Source organism: Xenopus tropicalis, chromosome 6 (genome assembly GCF_000004195.4).
Source record: "Xenopus tropicalis strain Nigerian chromosome 6, UCB_Xtro_10.0, whole genome shotgun sequence".
Lineage (NCBI taxonomy): Eukaryota > Metazoa > Chordata > Amphibia > Anura > Pipidae > Xenopus > Xenopus tropicalis.
Genome location: NC_030682.2, coordinates 23,483,701 through 23,496,728, shown reverse-complemented (window position 1 = coordinate 23,496,728; position 13,028 = coordinate 23,483,701). Strand labels below are relative to the sequence as shown.

Sequence of the window (13,028 nt, the reverse complement as noted above, 5' to 3'; positions counted from 1 at the left end):
CCTCAATTGCCAGCCTATTTAGACTACTTCCAAGTGGGTTATTGCTCCATCGGGTTTAAATTTCAGCACAATGAAGTGTGCAGGGACCCCAACCCCATCATTATAAGTGACACCAGGCCATGTAGATATTAACATTGTATATACACATTTTTTAAATAAAAAAAAAACAATATTTGTAATGAAATTTGAATTTGAAACATTTTAGATATTTCATCTTTAATGTGAATGCCAGATGGTATTGAAGAAATTTAGACACAGGAGACTATAGAGAATGCAGGGGGACTGGTGCTGCCATCAAAGGGGGTAAAATAATTGTATGAATTGGGCTGTCTGAAGGTGGGAGACTAAAACCAGACCTGTGAATGTTGCCCAGGGAGCTGCCGTATCTGTTCTATTGACAAACTGCATAAACTGCATTACCCAGCAGTGAGAGTTGCTGCTTAAAGCAAAACAATCCTTTCTCCTTATTGCAGGGACGGGAACATTTTCTCTACACAGATAGTGTAAGGGTTATTCCTGGCCCAGCACCAGACATTTCAGACCGCTTACACTGAGAATATTTGTTTATTTATGGTATGCAGATTCATTATACTCTGTATCAGCCATGTTTAAATTGTCTAATACAAACCGTCTGATGGGGATTAATCAGCCTTTATTGTCCAAACACTCGCCAGTTCAATACAATATTGTAATAATGAAAAGATTCCAGTAACAAACAAACCGAGGGTGAGGACCGTGTCACATAAGGGGGCAAATACATAAGGGTCCTTGCTGGAAAATTCCAGCGCTTTTTCTTACATGCAACCCTTGCAAACTAAAGGGTAGGCCTGCTGTCAGTAACTGCATTTCCATGGAACCTTAGCCACCCAGTAAAATCTGTAGAGTTTTGTATTTGCTCTCTTATGTCATTAGTTGCAACTGCTGTCCTATAGTTTTTGCCCTTGGGTGCTCTGGTGATTTGGGGTACTTTATATGATGCCAATGTCAAGCCCATATTCCACGGATGATAGATACTGCATCTTGGTCTTCATTGCATTAGACTGAACAGAGCTTTTAATATGGTTGGGCCATGCCTGCAGTAAAGTAAGGTGGCAGCATCATGCTCTAGAGCTATCAGCAAGGACTGAGCTTTTCTTTAAATCAAAAGAAGAATGGATGGTGCAAAGTTCACCTTTCAGCAGAACACTGATCCCAAACAAAAGACCAAGAACACAAAAGAAATTGTCCTCCAATGGCCCAGTCCCAGCCCTGATCTCAGTCCAACTATGTAGAGCCCTTTGGATATTGCATTTACCCTGTGTTGGGTATGAACGTTCCGAGCCCCCCCAGCCCCAAGCTATAGTTTAATCTTTTACTGAAGCATTTATGTTCAATTGTAGTTTGGTAACTATGCAAAATTGCATCGTGTTTGTTTTGACACTATAAATAACCTAGAAAATGGGCAAGGAGAACATTTCCTCAATAACAAATTTGTTTAAGTGTTTCTTCAAGAGTTAAAAATATGTAGATATAAATCACTATTGTAAATACATGTCCTTGAAGTGGCCTTTGCAGTTCTGCTCATGTATTGATTGCATTACAGACTGCCAGCACAACATATGTGATATCAATGTTAATCAGGGAGAACATTTGTCCTACCACCCTATGCAAGGGCTTAGGGGAATGTACCAGTAACGTAACAGCATGATAACGCTCATTTAAAGTGCCCTTTCCCAACCCATATCCGATCTAATTATCCTCAGTCCAGTATCCTCGAGATCCAGTTGTTGGCTGAATGTTCAGATCAGCTTCCTTTGGCTCACAACTGGGGCAGATCTTTGTCTATGGTCAGCTTCAGACGTGAAGCTTCATTTATAAAAAGACTAGAACCACAAACCAGACATATGCATATGAGTTGGTTCTGTGTTTTGACATTTTTTGAGGGAACAGCAGACATTGCTCATATAGAGGAATGCTTATATGCCTTTCAGATGACCTTTGTTTAGTATTGCACAACATTAATCTCTACTTTCTCTTTTTTCCATATGATAAAAGGTGGTGTTGCTTCAGTTATATTGGGCCACTTCTTAGCCAGACTTATTATATTAGTGTGCATCTGGTGCACATAAAGCTGCACTCCACTTCACGTATGCATCTAAATCTAAGGCAGTTTGACTTGCATAGAAACTTTATGGACCTTTACATGTTGAATTAGAACACCCACTTATTGGATTCCGTGCTGTTTACACCCAAACTTGGTGAAATAAATGGTGAAAAGAATGGTCAAGGAGCCTTCTGTTTGTCCTGAAGTCAAAAAATATGTAGCGTTGCACCTTAAGCTGTGTTCTCTGCCTTTTATATATCCATCTGTCGAGATCCTGTAATTTAACTGTGGACATACGACTATTGCATTAATAGTAAGTGTGAACTGGAAAGAACCCTCCCTGAATGTAAGGTGCCCTAAATGCTGTTTAAATACAGTTTCTAACACCCCCAAATGCTTTTGGTTGTCAGCGGGTTGCTTTGAGTTGCATGCTTATCCTCAGGACATACCTGGCTGATCTCTTGGCTGTGTTGGCTGCTCACTGATATCTGAATTTTTTTTACCCCCTTTTTTTAATAGCAAATCCCCCGACAGGTTAATTAAATCCTCTGTTCCTGTGCAATAACTAAAAGCCTATTATTAGCCACATTAATTTCACATCACTTAATTTGCTAATCAGAACTAATGACCTGTTTCTGATGGGACTCTGGTTGCAACGCTCATTACATTTCTAGATTCTGTTGGGAAGCCTGTTTCTCTTGCTTACTTTGCTTGGGAAGGGGCTCCATAACATGTCATCTTAATCTTATAGTACGTTATTGTTGATAACCCATGACTTTCCCTTGTTGACTTGTTGGATCCCCTGTCTGGCCCTTTCCCCTCTCTCTCAGGCCAGAAATATTATCATACATAGCAGATAGAGTTTCTTGGAAGCATACCCCTTCTCTGAATCACAACTAAGCTAGTGTCCTCTCTTGTTGGTACATGGTTTGTACATAATACTAAATCTGTATGGGGAGGGGGGGGCTTGTGCGCTGTTTGTTAAAATAAACATTATTATTTCCAAAACATTGCCAAAGAAAAGCCTCCTGGACACATGTATAAGCAGTGACTGCTTTGTCAGCAGCAAAAAAAATGACAAGACAAGAGATCGCTGGTATCTCACTAAAATACTGTAGGTTTGTGCATGTATGCATGTTTTTCTCTGTAATTTTAACCCTTTCTTGTGGCAGACTGTAAGCTCTAGAGCAATGACTCAGAAATACCAACAATTTATTAATTTTTCTGTTCTATTGCCGTGTCCTAAGAATTTAGGAAATAGTTTGTATTTGTAGTCATTTGTATTTGTCAGGAAGCCAGTTTAGGTTCACTTTTATTTCCCCTTTAAAATTGGTATACCATTAAAAGGATCACTAAATGGCAAAAGTGAATATGGCTAGAAATGCTTTATTTTTATATATGCAACCTACTGTAACGGCAAAGAGGTGCAGCAGCACCATAACCACAATGATCTAGGCCTTCAAAGTTATCCACCGGAAGTCCCCATCTTGTTAGGCCATCTGCAGTGTCAGTGTAAGTTTAGGGATCTGTGGATATACTCAGGCAGAATTAGGTTTATGTCTCATAATGGCTTATGCTACTGGACTGATTATTAAATTATGATGAGAAATGCACTAGTTTCTGAGCTGCCATGTACTTTGTGTGATTTACAGTATATTGTGTGCCAGGGACAGCAGCAGTGAATTGGCTAAAGGGCTGGTACAGAAGGCCAGACCATAAAGTGTAGCATTTCTACCCTACTTTTTAATGCTTTTGGTCTCCTTTTATGGCACCCATGGTACATGGCTGAGCAATAATTGGTTGAAGGGTACCCACCCAGGGTGGCATACACACCCACACAGTGCATGTAGAGTGTAACCAGAGGTTTGGCCAATCCGCCATGCAGCACAAGTACTGTATAGGTGCCCAGTTGTAAGCAGAAGGTATTTCAGCCATGGCTGAGCTGGAGCAAATAGAATACTAACTGCAGATCAGTGAAGAGTCAAATTCTGGTTGTTTGATATTATTTTAATTGTTTAATTTTGTTAGCTTATAATTGGTGTTGAGTGTAAGTGTGTAGTTGGTTGTGGGCCAGGGCCCTCGGCTGCACAGAGTAGGTGACCTGTAGGTGCATTCCTGCAACTCGAGCAATCTTTGCACTATCCTGATTGCTGGAAGGAGGGGGAGAAAGGAACGCTCCTTTTCTTTTAGAGACAGTGCTTTATATTTATTTTCCTCCCTCGCCCAGTTGTTCCTGCATGATGATTTCTCTAAAGACACATGTTTCAATTTGGCCAGTGCTCCACTTTTGCAGATCTCCCAGTCTGTGTGACCCAATCCACAATTCGGTGCCTAATTTCTGTTTGTAATCTGATTACTGGCTTGGATTCCTCCACTTCCCAGCCCATTACTATGCATTCACTGTACTCAGCGTCTCTCGCCTGACAGCCTCAGTGCAGTGCTGGGAAAGCGCTCTCGCTCTGTCTCGCTGAGATTGCTGGAACGGCCCTGGGATTAGGGTGCTGTCCTCTTCGTGGCACGCTCAGGTTTCAGGGGAAAAGCAATGTTCCGAAACCGCTGGATCTCCAGCTATGCTGGGAGTATTATCTGTCATGAGGATCCAGGTTAGTGTGGTTTCTATTCAACATATCATCTTCTTATCGATATCTGCAGCTTTGGGCAAAACCTACAGCAACTTAAGGCAAAGTAAAGCAGGGGCATGTGGTTCGATTACTGGAGCTTGCACTCAAATTTTTGTTATTGCTGTTGTACAGTTCCAATTTATGCGTCCCACTGAGTGCTGGAGAGTATTCTCAGGTGGTGCTGGGAATTGTAGTTCTACAACATCTGTAGGCCTGCAGGCTGCCTCTCCCTATCATAATCATAAATGATTTTACAAACAGGAGGAGACATGTCAAGTATTTATTTTTATTTGATGTGTGGGTGGGGGTACTGTGTGTTTTTTTGTTTTTAATTCTCCTGGACAGCGGATTAGGGAAATCTGATAATGAGCTTATCTTGGCTTTGCCTCGTTACTATAAGGACACAACCTAGACTTAGTACATTTCTAGCGGCACCTTACCCTATACCTGCCAGCGGCCAGTCAGATGATGGGCATGTCAGTGACCCCCCAGTCTGTACACTCTGAGCTATTTATGGTTTCTGAGAAAGAGCATTGATGGTGGCAAGTGATTTCATTACTCATTGGGGACAGTACAGCTGTTGGCCGCTAGTGACCAATTTTACCGCTGCCTGTCAGATTGATGTGCCATCTTGCCGGGGGGTGGGGAGTAGGTCTGTCTTACTGTCATGCTTGGCTGTATAAGCAAGAGCATTCCTTAATTGTTCCCTGGCTGTGGCCTTGAATAGAACCCTGTAATTGTGAGCAATGCATTTATATTCCTAATGATAGAGGCAAGGCCCAGCCACATTAACACCGGAAGGACAGTGAGTATAGGACGCTGGGCAATGGGCAGGTCAGCTAAGAGTTTATCCTAATAAATGGTGCTTAGTGATGTCACCACTTTTAATTGGTGCTTAATGATGTCACTTGAGACACGTAACTCACCGAAACACCTGTATTATAAAAAAATAATGTACCCGCCTCTGTTGATATGAGGATATTAGACGTTTCTTTGGAATTTCATGACTTGTATAAAAGCAACTGACCTTTGGCCCCTTGTGGTCCCCATGGGGGATTTCTAATATCGTCATATTTTACCTGGGGTTACATCATTGCCCGCTTTTCAAATGTTATAATTAAATAATAACCTTAAAAGGGTGGTCCACCTTTAAGTTAACTTTTAGTATGTTATGAAATGTCCTATTCCTAGCAACTTTGAAACTGGTCTTTTTTTATAGTTTTTTTTTTTTTTTTTTTTTTTAATTATTTGCCTCCCTTTTCTAGCTTTTAGATGGGGGTCACTGACCCGGCACATAAAAATCTATTTCTTTTTTTGAGGCTACAATTTTAGCGTTACATTTTATTACTTATCTTTCTATTCAGGCCTTCTATTCCTATATCAGTCTCTCATTTGAATCACTGCCTGGTTGCTAGGGTAAATAAGACCTTAGCAACCAGCCTGCTGCTGAATACCAAACTGGAGAGCTGCTGAACAAAAAGTTACATGAATGAAAAAACACTAGAAATAAAAAAAGACCAGTTGCAAATTGTCTTAGCATATGACTCATAGTAAAAGTAAATTTGAAGTTGAACCATGCCTTTAGGCTGATGGCCCATGTAACTATTAAGTCCCCCCCGCAATAGATCTCTGCTACCGTGGGCAGCTAACTGCTCCGAAATGCCTTTCCACTGGCAACAATAGAAGTCTCCAATGGAAAGGCCTAGGCATCGCTTTGGCTTTCTGAAGTCGCGGGAAGTTGCCTGCTGGAGGAAGTGATGCGTAGGCCTTTCCACTAGCGGCTCCTATTGTTGCCAGTGGAAAGGCATTTCGGAGCAGTTAGCCGGCCCACAGTAGCAGAGATCTATCGAGCGCAACTAACTGACTCCATGGGCCATCAGCCTAAAGCACAAGGTAAGTGCAATGTACTAGGGGGGGGGTTACCAATGTGTTTGGCACCCCCAGTAAATATAACCTTGGACCCCTGGCCAGCATTTCTTTGCTGTAAATGTCACCGACACAGAGTAGGTTTTCTATTACTGCCACACCACCCTCTCCAAGGATTACCCAGGGATGTCTTAAGGTTGTTATACAGTTATGATCTTTCCTGAAGATGAGACGACCGATATCCCAGGCTTTTGCCATAACAGCCGTCTCATTGATCCGCTATGCATGCACCTTTTATTGGTACGATATTATTGTTGCATGTATAGCCAGCTTTGCAGCCTCCCAGAACTGATTGTGCACTATCGTACAGTTTCCATTGTTACTATAATGTGTTCCTGAATGGTTCTGGACATCTGTAAGGGATCCCTGAGAAGTCCTTTGAGATTGTTGCACCCCCCATCCAAAAGAATTGCCCATACCTTGTCCTTTAACTTAGGCTTTCCCCAGTTACTGTTCCTGCTTATGCTTTGGGTGACAGAAGTGAGGTTGAGAGCTTTGTGTGCCAGTGACTTGCCATTGTGCATTCAGTACTGAGTCAATCTAGCAGCACAGTGTTAAATAAAGTGTATTATGGGTGCTCCTGTTATAGGGATCTGTTTACACTGCTCACTCCTTTCTAGCAAATTTAACCTGGAGAACGTTGGGAACAGTGGAAATCTTAACGTGGCTGTTTCCTTTGTGTTTGCTTTGGCATTTCTTCAGAGTAAATCCCAAGGTCATGATGTTGCCATCAGAATGCTGTGTATTAGCTGTATCGGTCTAGCAGGCAAGAAATGGGCATGGCTTGTGATTGGTGTGTGCCACCGGCTACTGAGTATATGCTGAGAAATTGGCTCTTGCTAGCGGGTAATTAAAGTGTGGGCTCATAGGTAAACACAACTTTTGCTCAGGACCTGGGGTTTTCCAGATAAGGGATCTTTCAGTAGTTTGGATCTTCATACCTCAAGTCTTCTAAAAAAAAAAGATCGTTTAACCATTAATTGAACCTGTTAGGATTGTTTTGCCTCCAATAAGATTTAATTATATCTTATTTGGGGGCCAAGTTCAAGGTACTGTTTTATGACAGACAAAAAGGAAATAATTTTTAAAAATGTGAATGATTTCATTAAAACTGAGAAAAGGCCTTTCTGTGATTCTGAGCTTTCTGGATAACGGGTTTCCTTATCATGGATCCCATACCTGTATACATTTTTAAAAAAATGTGGCAATTGTTGAACAAAAAATTAAAAGTCAAATTACTTTGGGGTAGAGTTCTGCGTGGAACCAATTTTTGAGACCTGGACCCACAACCCGCATTTTTACTTGCTTTGACTTGCTATCCAACCCGCAACTGCCTTATCCGCTTATCCCTAACCCACTGACCACCTTTGAACAGGAAGTGCTGTTGTTGCAAACCGAAAGTGACATCAGAAGTGGGGGGGGGGGGTTAGAAAAAAAAGTTGTCACATCTATACCAGCATCCAGGCGCCTGCTTTTCTTGAGGGTAACCCACGGCTACCCAGCCCACTGCAGGACTCTCCTTTAGGGGTCCGGTCTACAAAAAAAAGGGATCCGCACCCACTTATTGGTGCTTAATCGGCTGCAAACATGCACTAACCACAGTCGCCATTAAGGTTCAGCCATAGGGATGTGATACATTTAGATGCAACTATGAACTGGTTTCGTTGGAACTGGTCGAGTCCAGGTCGTCCAGTCTGGTTGTAGGTTGCAGTTTTATTATTGTGTTAACCCTAAAAAAAATTCCATCAGATCTGTTGGCAGAATGTGAACATCTCCAGGGGACTCCCAGATTATACTGGGTGCCAATGCGATCTGCCTGTTGAGACTGGATGAACTGGTGCCACTTGGCTCACTTTGCTTCCTCACTCTGTATAGGCCATAGAGCTTACAAGTCCAGAGCCATTTGCAGACTAAATCTGTTTTATTCACTGCCTGCTTATTGATTTTGCACATAACAAAGGTCACACGTGCTTGTTTGTTGCTGAGTGAAAGCACGGGTATTCCCACATCTAAGAGATAATCCGTTCAGAGGTTCACTTCTTCAGCAAGGGAAGTCAGTGTTTTGCATACAGTTTTATTGTTATTTTATATGACTTATTTTTCTATTTGTGCCTCTCCTATTCATATCAGTCTTTCATTCAAACCACCCCCCTGGTTGCTAAGGTAATTTGTACCCTAGCAACCAAATAGCTGCTGAAACTCCAAGCTGGAGAGCTGCCAAACAAAAGCTGAAATCATTAAAAGAAAACTACAAATAATAAAACGTGAAGATCAATTGCAAATGGTCTCTGAATATTACTCTCTACATCATACTAGAGCAGGGGTCTCAAACTCGCGGCCCGCGGGCCATTTGCGGCCCTCGGTACAATATTTTGTGGCCCGCACCAACGCCTTCTCAAAAGCAATGAATGGATCACGATTTTTATTGCGATTCAAGGGATAATGCTAGGCACGGCGGGCCGGAGCTGCTGATTGCGGAAATGACGTTATGCCATCATAACCTCCTTAGCAGCTAATTGTGCACACAGAACGTCTTCCCATAATAACTGTTATGATGGCATAACGTCATTTCCACAATCAGCAGCTCCCGCCCGCCGTGCCTTGCATTATCCCTTGAAAGCCAATTTTTTGTGAAATCCCTTATGCGGCCCAGCCTCATCCTGACTTTGCCTCCTGCGGCCCCCAGGTAAATTGAGTTTGAGCCCCCTGTACTAGAGAGTCCCTTTAACAGAGCTTGTGAGAAATGGAGTTTCGGCTGGAGGAAAGCTGATTTTTGCTGCATAGAATCATCAGGGCAGATGGGGGCCAGATCAACACTGCTTTTGATTACAGTTACTTTTAGAATTAACTTTAATCCAATTAAGGTGTTTCAGTTAATTTGTATTGGAAAGTTTCTTAGAATTACATTTCCTTGCATTTGGCAACCTTGCTTGTTTTAACCTGGCCCATTTGATATCCAAACACTTTTGACGGGAAATACCTATGGCTGTGGTCCCAGACATAGGGGAGTGGGCTGCATATAGCTGGAAATGGATCAAATCATGGGGAACTTTACATTTTTTTTTCTCCCCTGTCTTTGGACCTCCCCGTCCATGTCTCTTCCAGCCTCCCAGTTTTTCTTCTCCAGTATTTTTTCCTTGTTACTCTTTATGGTTGTATTTTCTACATGTTCCACTTTTACTCTTTGGTCCTCTCTTTCTCTACTCCCGGTTGCCATCTTCTTTGTTTGTGTTGTGCTTCACTAGACCGAGTCATATTTAGGGGTGATTTCATCCATTTGGAATATCTCCAGCTATTAATTGGGCAGGCTGTCCAGTAGAAACCTAATCCCACACCCTACCGCTTTCAGGGTGACCATATTGCTCCAACACTTGCCTTTAGACATGCTTCCCTCCTCAAGTTCCACCGGAATAAATTTGGATTTTGGCAACTACTTCTCAGGGCTGCATCAGTGGTGTGAGCGGGCGGAAGTTATAGTTTAGTTATTTGAGAAGACTAACTTGTAAATAGAAAACCATCAGCTCTGGATGATTATTTGGCATAGGGGAGAAGTGAGATTATGGAAGAAGCTCTGTCCTTCAGAGCAAAGACATGGGTACAAGAACTGGTTGATGAAGAATAATAATTACATGTATGGGACAATATATTATGGGGGGAGATAATAAGAATAAGAGAGAGGGGCCTTCTCTGGCTGGTAATTTTCTAGGATGCACCAAATTAATTAATTCTGGATTTGGCGCATCCCTATAAGTTTCTGTAGGTGCTTTTTTTTTTTTTTTTTGCCAATATTGGGTCCAGCAAGTCTGAAGCTGAAAGTAGGCTTTGCCTGTACAAGTGAAAACCATAGAACTGCAGCAGAGAGGTAAAAAAGCAACAGTACAGGTATGGACATATTATCCAGAATGCTCAGGACCAGGGGTTTTCCGTATAAGGGATCTTTTAATAATTTGGATCTCCATCTTTAATAGGATTGTTTTTGCCTCCAATAAGGTTTAATTATATCAGAGTTGTGGTCAAGTTCAAGGTACTGTTGTATTATTACAGAGGAAAAAGATCATTTTTAAAAAATTTAATTATTTCCTTATAACAGAGTCTATGGGTGATGGTCTTCCCATAATTCGGAGCTTTCCAGATTGTGGATCCCATGCCTATGTAAGACTATCCAAGGAACTAATGAACAGGATACAAAGCCAACAGGTATAATGGAACATAGCAAGCTGTCATAGGCACAACCAGGGGATCCCCATTCCTATGCTCCATTATACCTGTTGGCCTGTAACGTGTTCATTAGTTCCTAGGAGAGTCTTATATAGGTATCCAGAAACCTGTTATCCAGTAAGCTGTGAATGAGATTCATTCCAACTGACCTACACGTGCTCCCCTACACTGTAACTCACTTGTGAGTGGATGATAAAAGTTGTTTTCTCAACAGAGAATGTTTTTCTGTGGAGCTGTTGAACCTGTCAGGCCACTTGGGATAACATCAGTAGCACAGGGGCAGCAGTGCAAACAGTCTCATACCTTTCAGGTCTACGTCCCTCTTTAGTTTCCAAGTGTCATTTGGGAACCTGTGCTTTAAGGCTGCCACACATTGGGCATGGGAACTGGGGCTGCCTGGGGCCATGCACATCTATATATTTCCCTGCATGTCGGCTGTGCACCTCAGGGTTTGGTCATGGGTGGCACAAGCAGAGGAAAATGTACATTGCCTAGAACAGTGTCCCCAACAAGTGGCTCAGGGGCAACATGTTGCTCCCCAACCCCTTGGATGTTGCTCTCAGTGCCCCCAAACCAGGCAGTTATTTTTGAATTCCTGACTTGGGGGCAAGTTGAATAAAAACAAGATTTCCTACCAAATAAAGCCCCCTGTAAGCTGATAGGGTGCATAGAGGCTGCCTAATAGCCAATCTTAGCCCTTATTTGGCACCTCCATGAACTTTTATGGTGTTTGTGTTGCTCCCCAAGTCTTTTTACATTTGACTGTGGCTCACGAGTAAGAAAGGTTGGGGACCCCTGCCCTAGAATATACACTACTCTGAATGCAAGAGCTGTGTGTCCGGCAGTGGGTATTGTTTCCTATTAGTCTTCCACCAACAACATACAGTCAGTCCCAGCTGCACACTGCAGTTCTGCGACTTGATTCTCTGTGTTTATTGTCCCACACAGAGCTGGTATATTTTCCTAGTATAAGTGCTTTCTCATGTAATTTACTGTAACTTGGCTTCAGGCTATAAAATACATTTCTATCACATGGACTTTGGAATTGGTCCAAAGTCTACCTCGAAATATACTGTAGGCTACAATGTTTCATGATATTTTGTTACTTTAGCTGGCATTGGACCCAGTGGGTATGTAGACCCTCTTAAACCCTCCATGGTCGCACTGCCACTTGTGTTTGTGGCCATAAGTGAACTACTTGGTTAACACACCTTTCTTAGTATTTCATAGAAAATGTGTATTGTTATTTTCTGTCCCACAGAAGAGGGACCCCATTCTGCCTTCCAAATATTACTCCTTGTGCTGATGTTGCTGGCTAGTATAGTCAGAACTTCTTTATGTCTGCAGTGTGAGGAGGTTGAGATCATAACGAACCCCCTGCTGTATATAGTTGTTGGTAAAAACAAAAAGGCCAACTTAAGGCTTTACATTAAATTATGATATTGTTTGTTACTCCAGATCAGCTGTTTTTAACCTATGGTTTAGGACCCAAAAATGCATGCTTAGGCTGTATATAATGGGAAAGGACGTTCCCGAATATAGCCAAAGTTCCTCCTACAATAGAAGATACAAAATGTGGTACTTAAGCCAATTATGAGTTGAAAAAGCTTTGGGTCTGGTCTAGAGCTGATGGGTATTGGGCTATACATTCCTCCCTCAAGTCCTGGCCATGACTGTTTATGGTAGAGGAGCATTCATTTCACCTTCTCTGTGACACGGATTGCTGTTTGTTTTTCAAGTGCAGGTTGATGTGTTTTTTTTCCTACGTGAGTGTAACTTCTAAGCACTTGTTGCCAAAATATCTCGAGTATCTCTAACCCAGTCTATTTAAAGGAAGAGCTGTGGTTTGTGGCCAAAACCATTTTGATTTCTTGTTGTGCCCAGTCACATGGTCCTGTCACTGGCCTTATTCTAGATATTTGCCAGGCGTAGGCTCTGTGCATACTCAAAGCTGCTTATACTGATGATGTGTCAATATTAAGTTCTGTATTCTGAGAGTATTAAAAAGATAGTTGCTTATTTATAAATGCTGGGCAGGTTTGCATCTGAGCAGTAATCCATATCAACCAATCTGGGATTAGATTTTTCCAGCCAACTGCAGGTAGAACAATGAAAGCTAATTTTTAATTTGTTGCCATGGGTTACTGCCCAGGTGCAAATTTGCCCAGTGTAAATGACCC

At 42.1% G+C, this 13,028-nt stretch overlaps 1 protein-coding gene across 6 annotated transcripts in view; it reads left to right on the top strand.

The window, feature by feature from the left end:
* The window catches only part of svil (supervillin), a 157,747-nt gene that overhangs the window by 56,603 nt on the left and 88,116 nt on the right, over positions 1-13,028 (top strand). Inside the window, exon 1 of one of the 6 annotated variants that reach the window (XM_012965657.3) lies at positions 4,559-4,686. The exons of the other annotated variants lie outside the window; for them this stretch is intronic. Within the exon in view, the coding sequence (XP_012821111.1) occupies positions 4,626-4,686 (61 nt within the window). The 5' untranslated portion in view covers positions 4,559-4,625. Of the gene's footprint in view, positions 1-4,558; positions 4,687-13,028 lie in introns of those variants that run through there. 6 annotated transcript variants of the gene reach the window in all.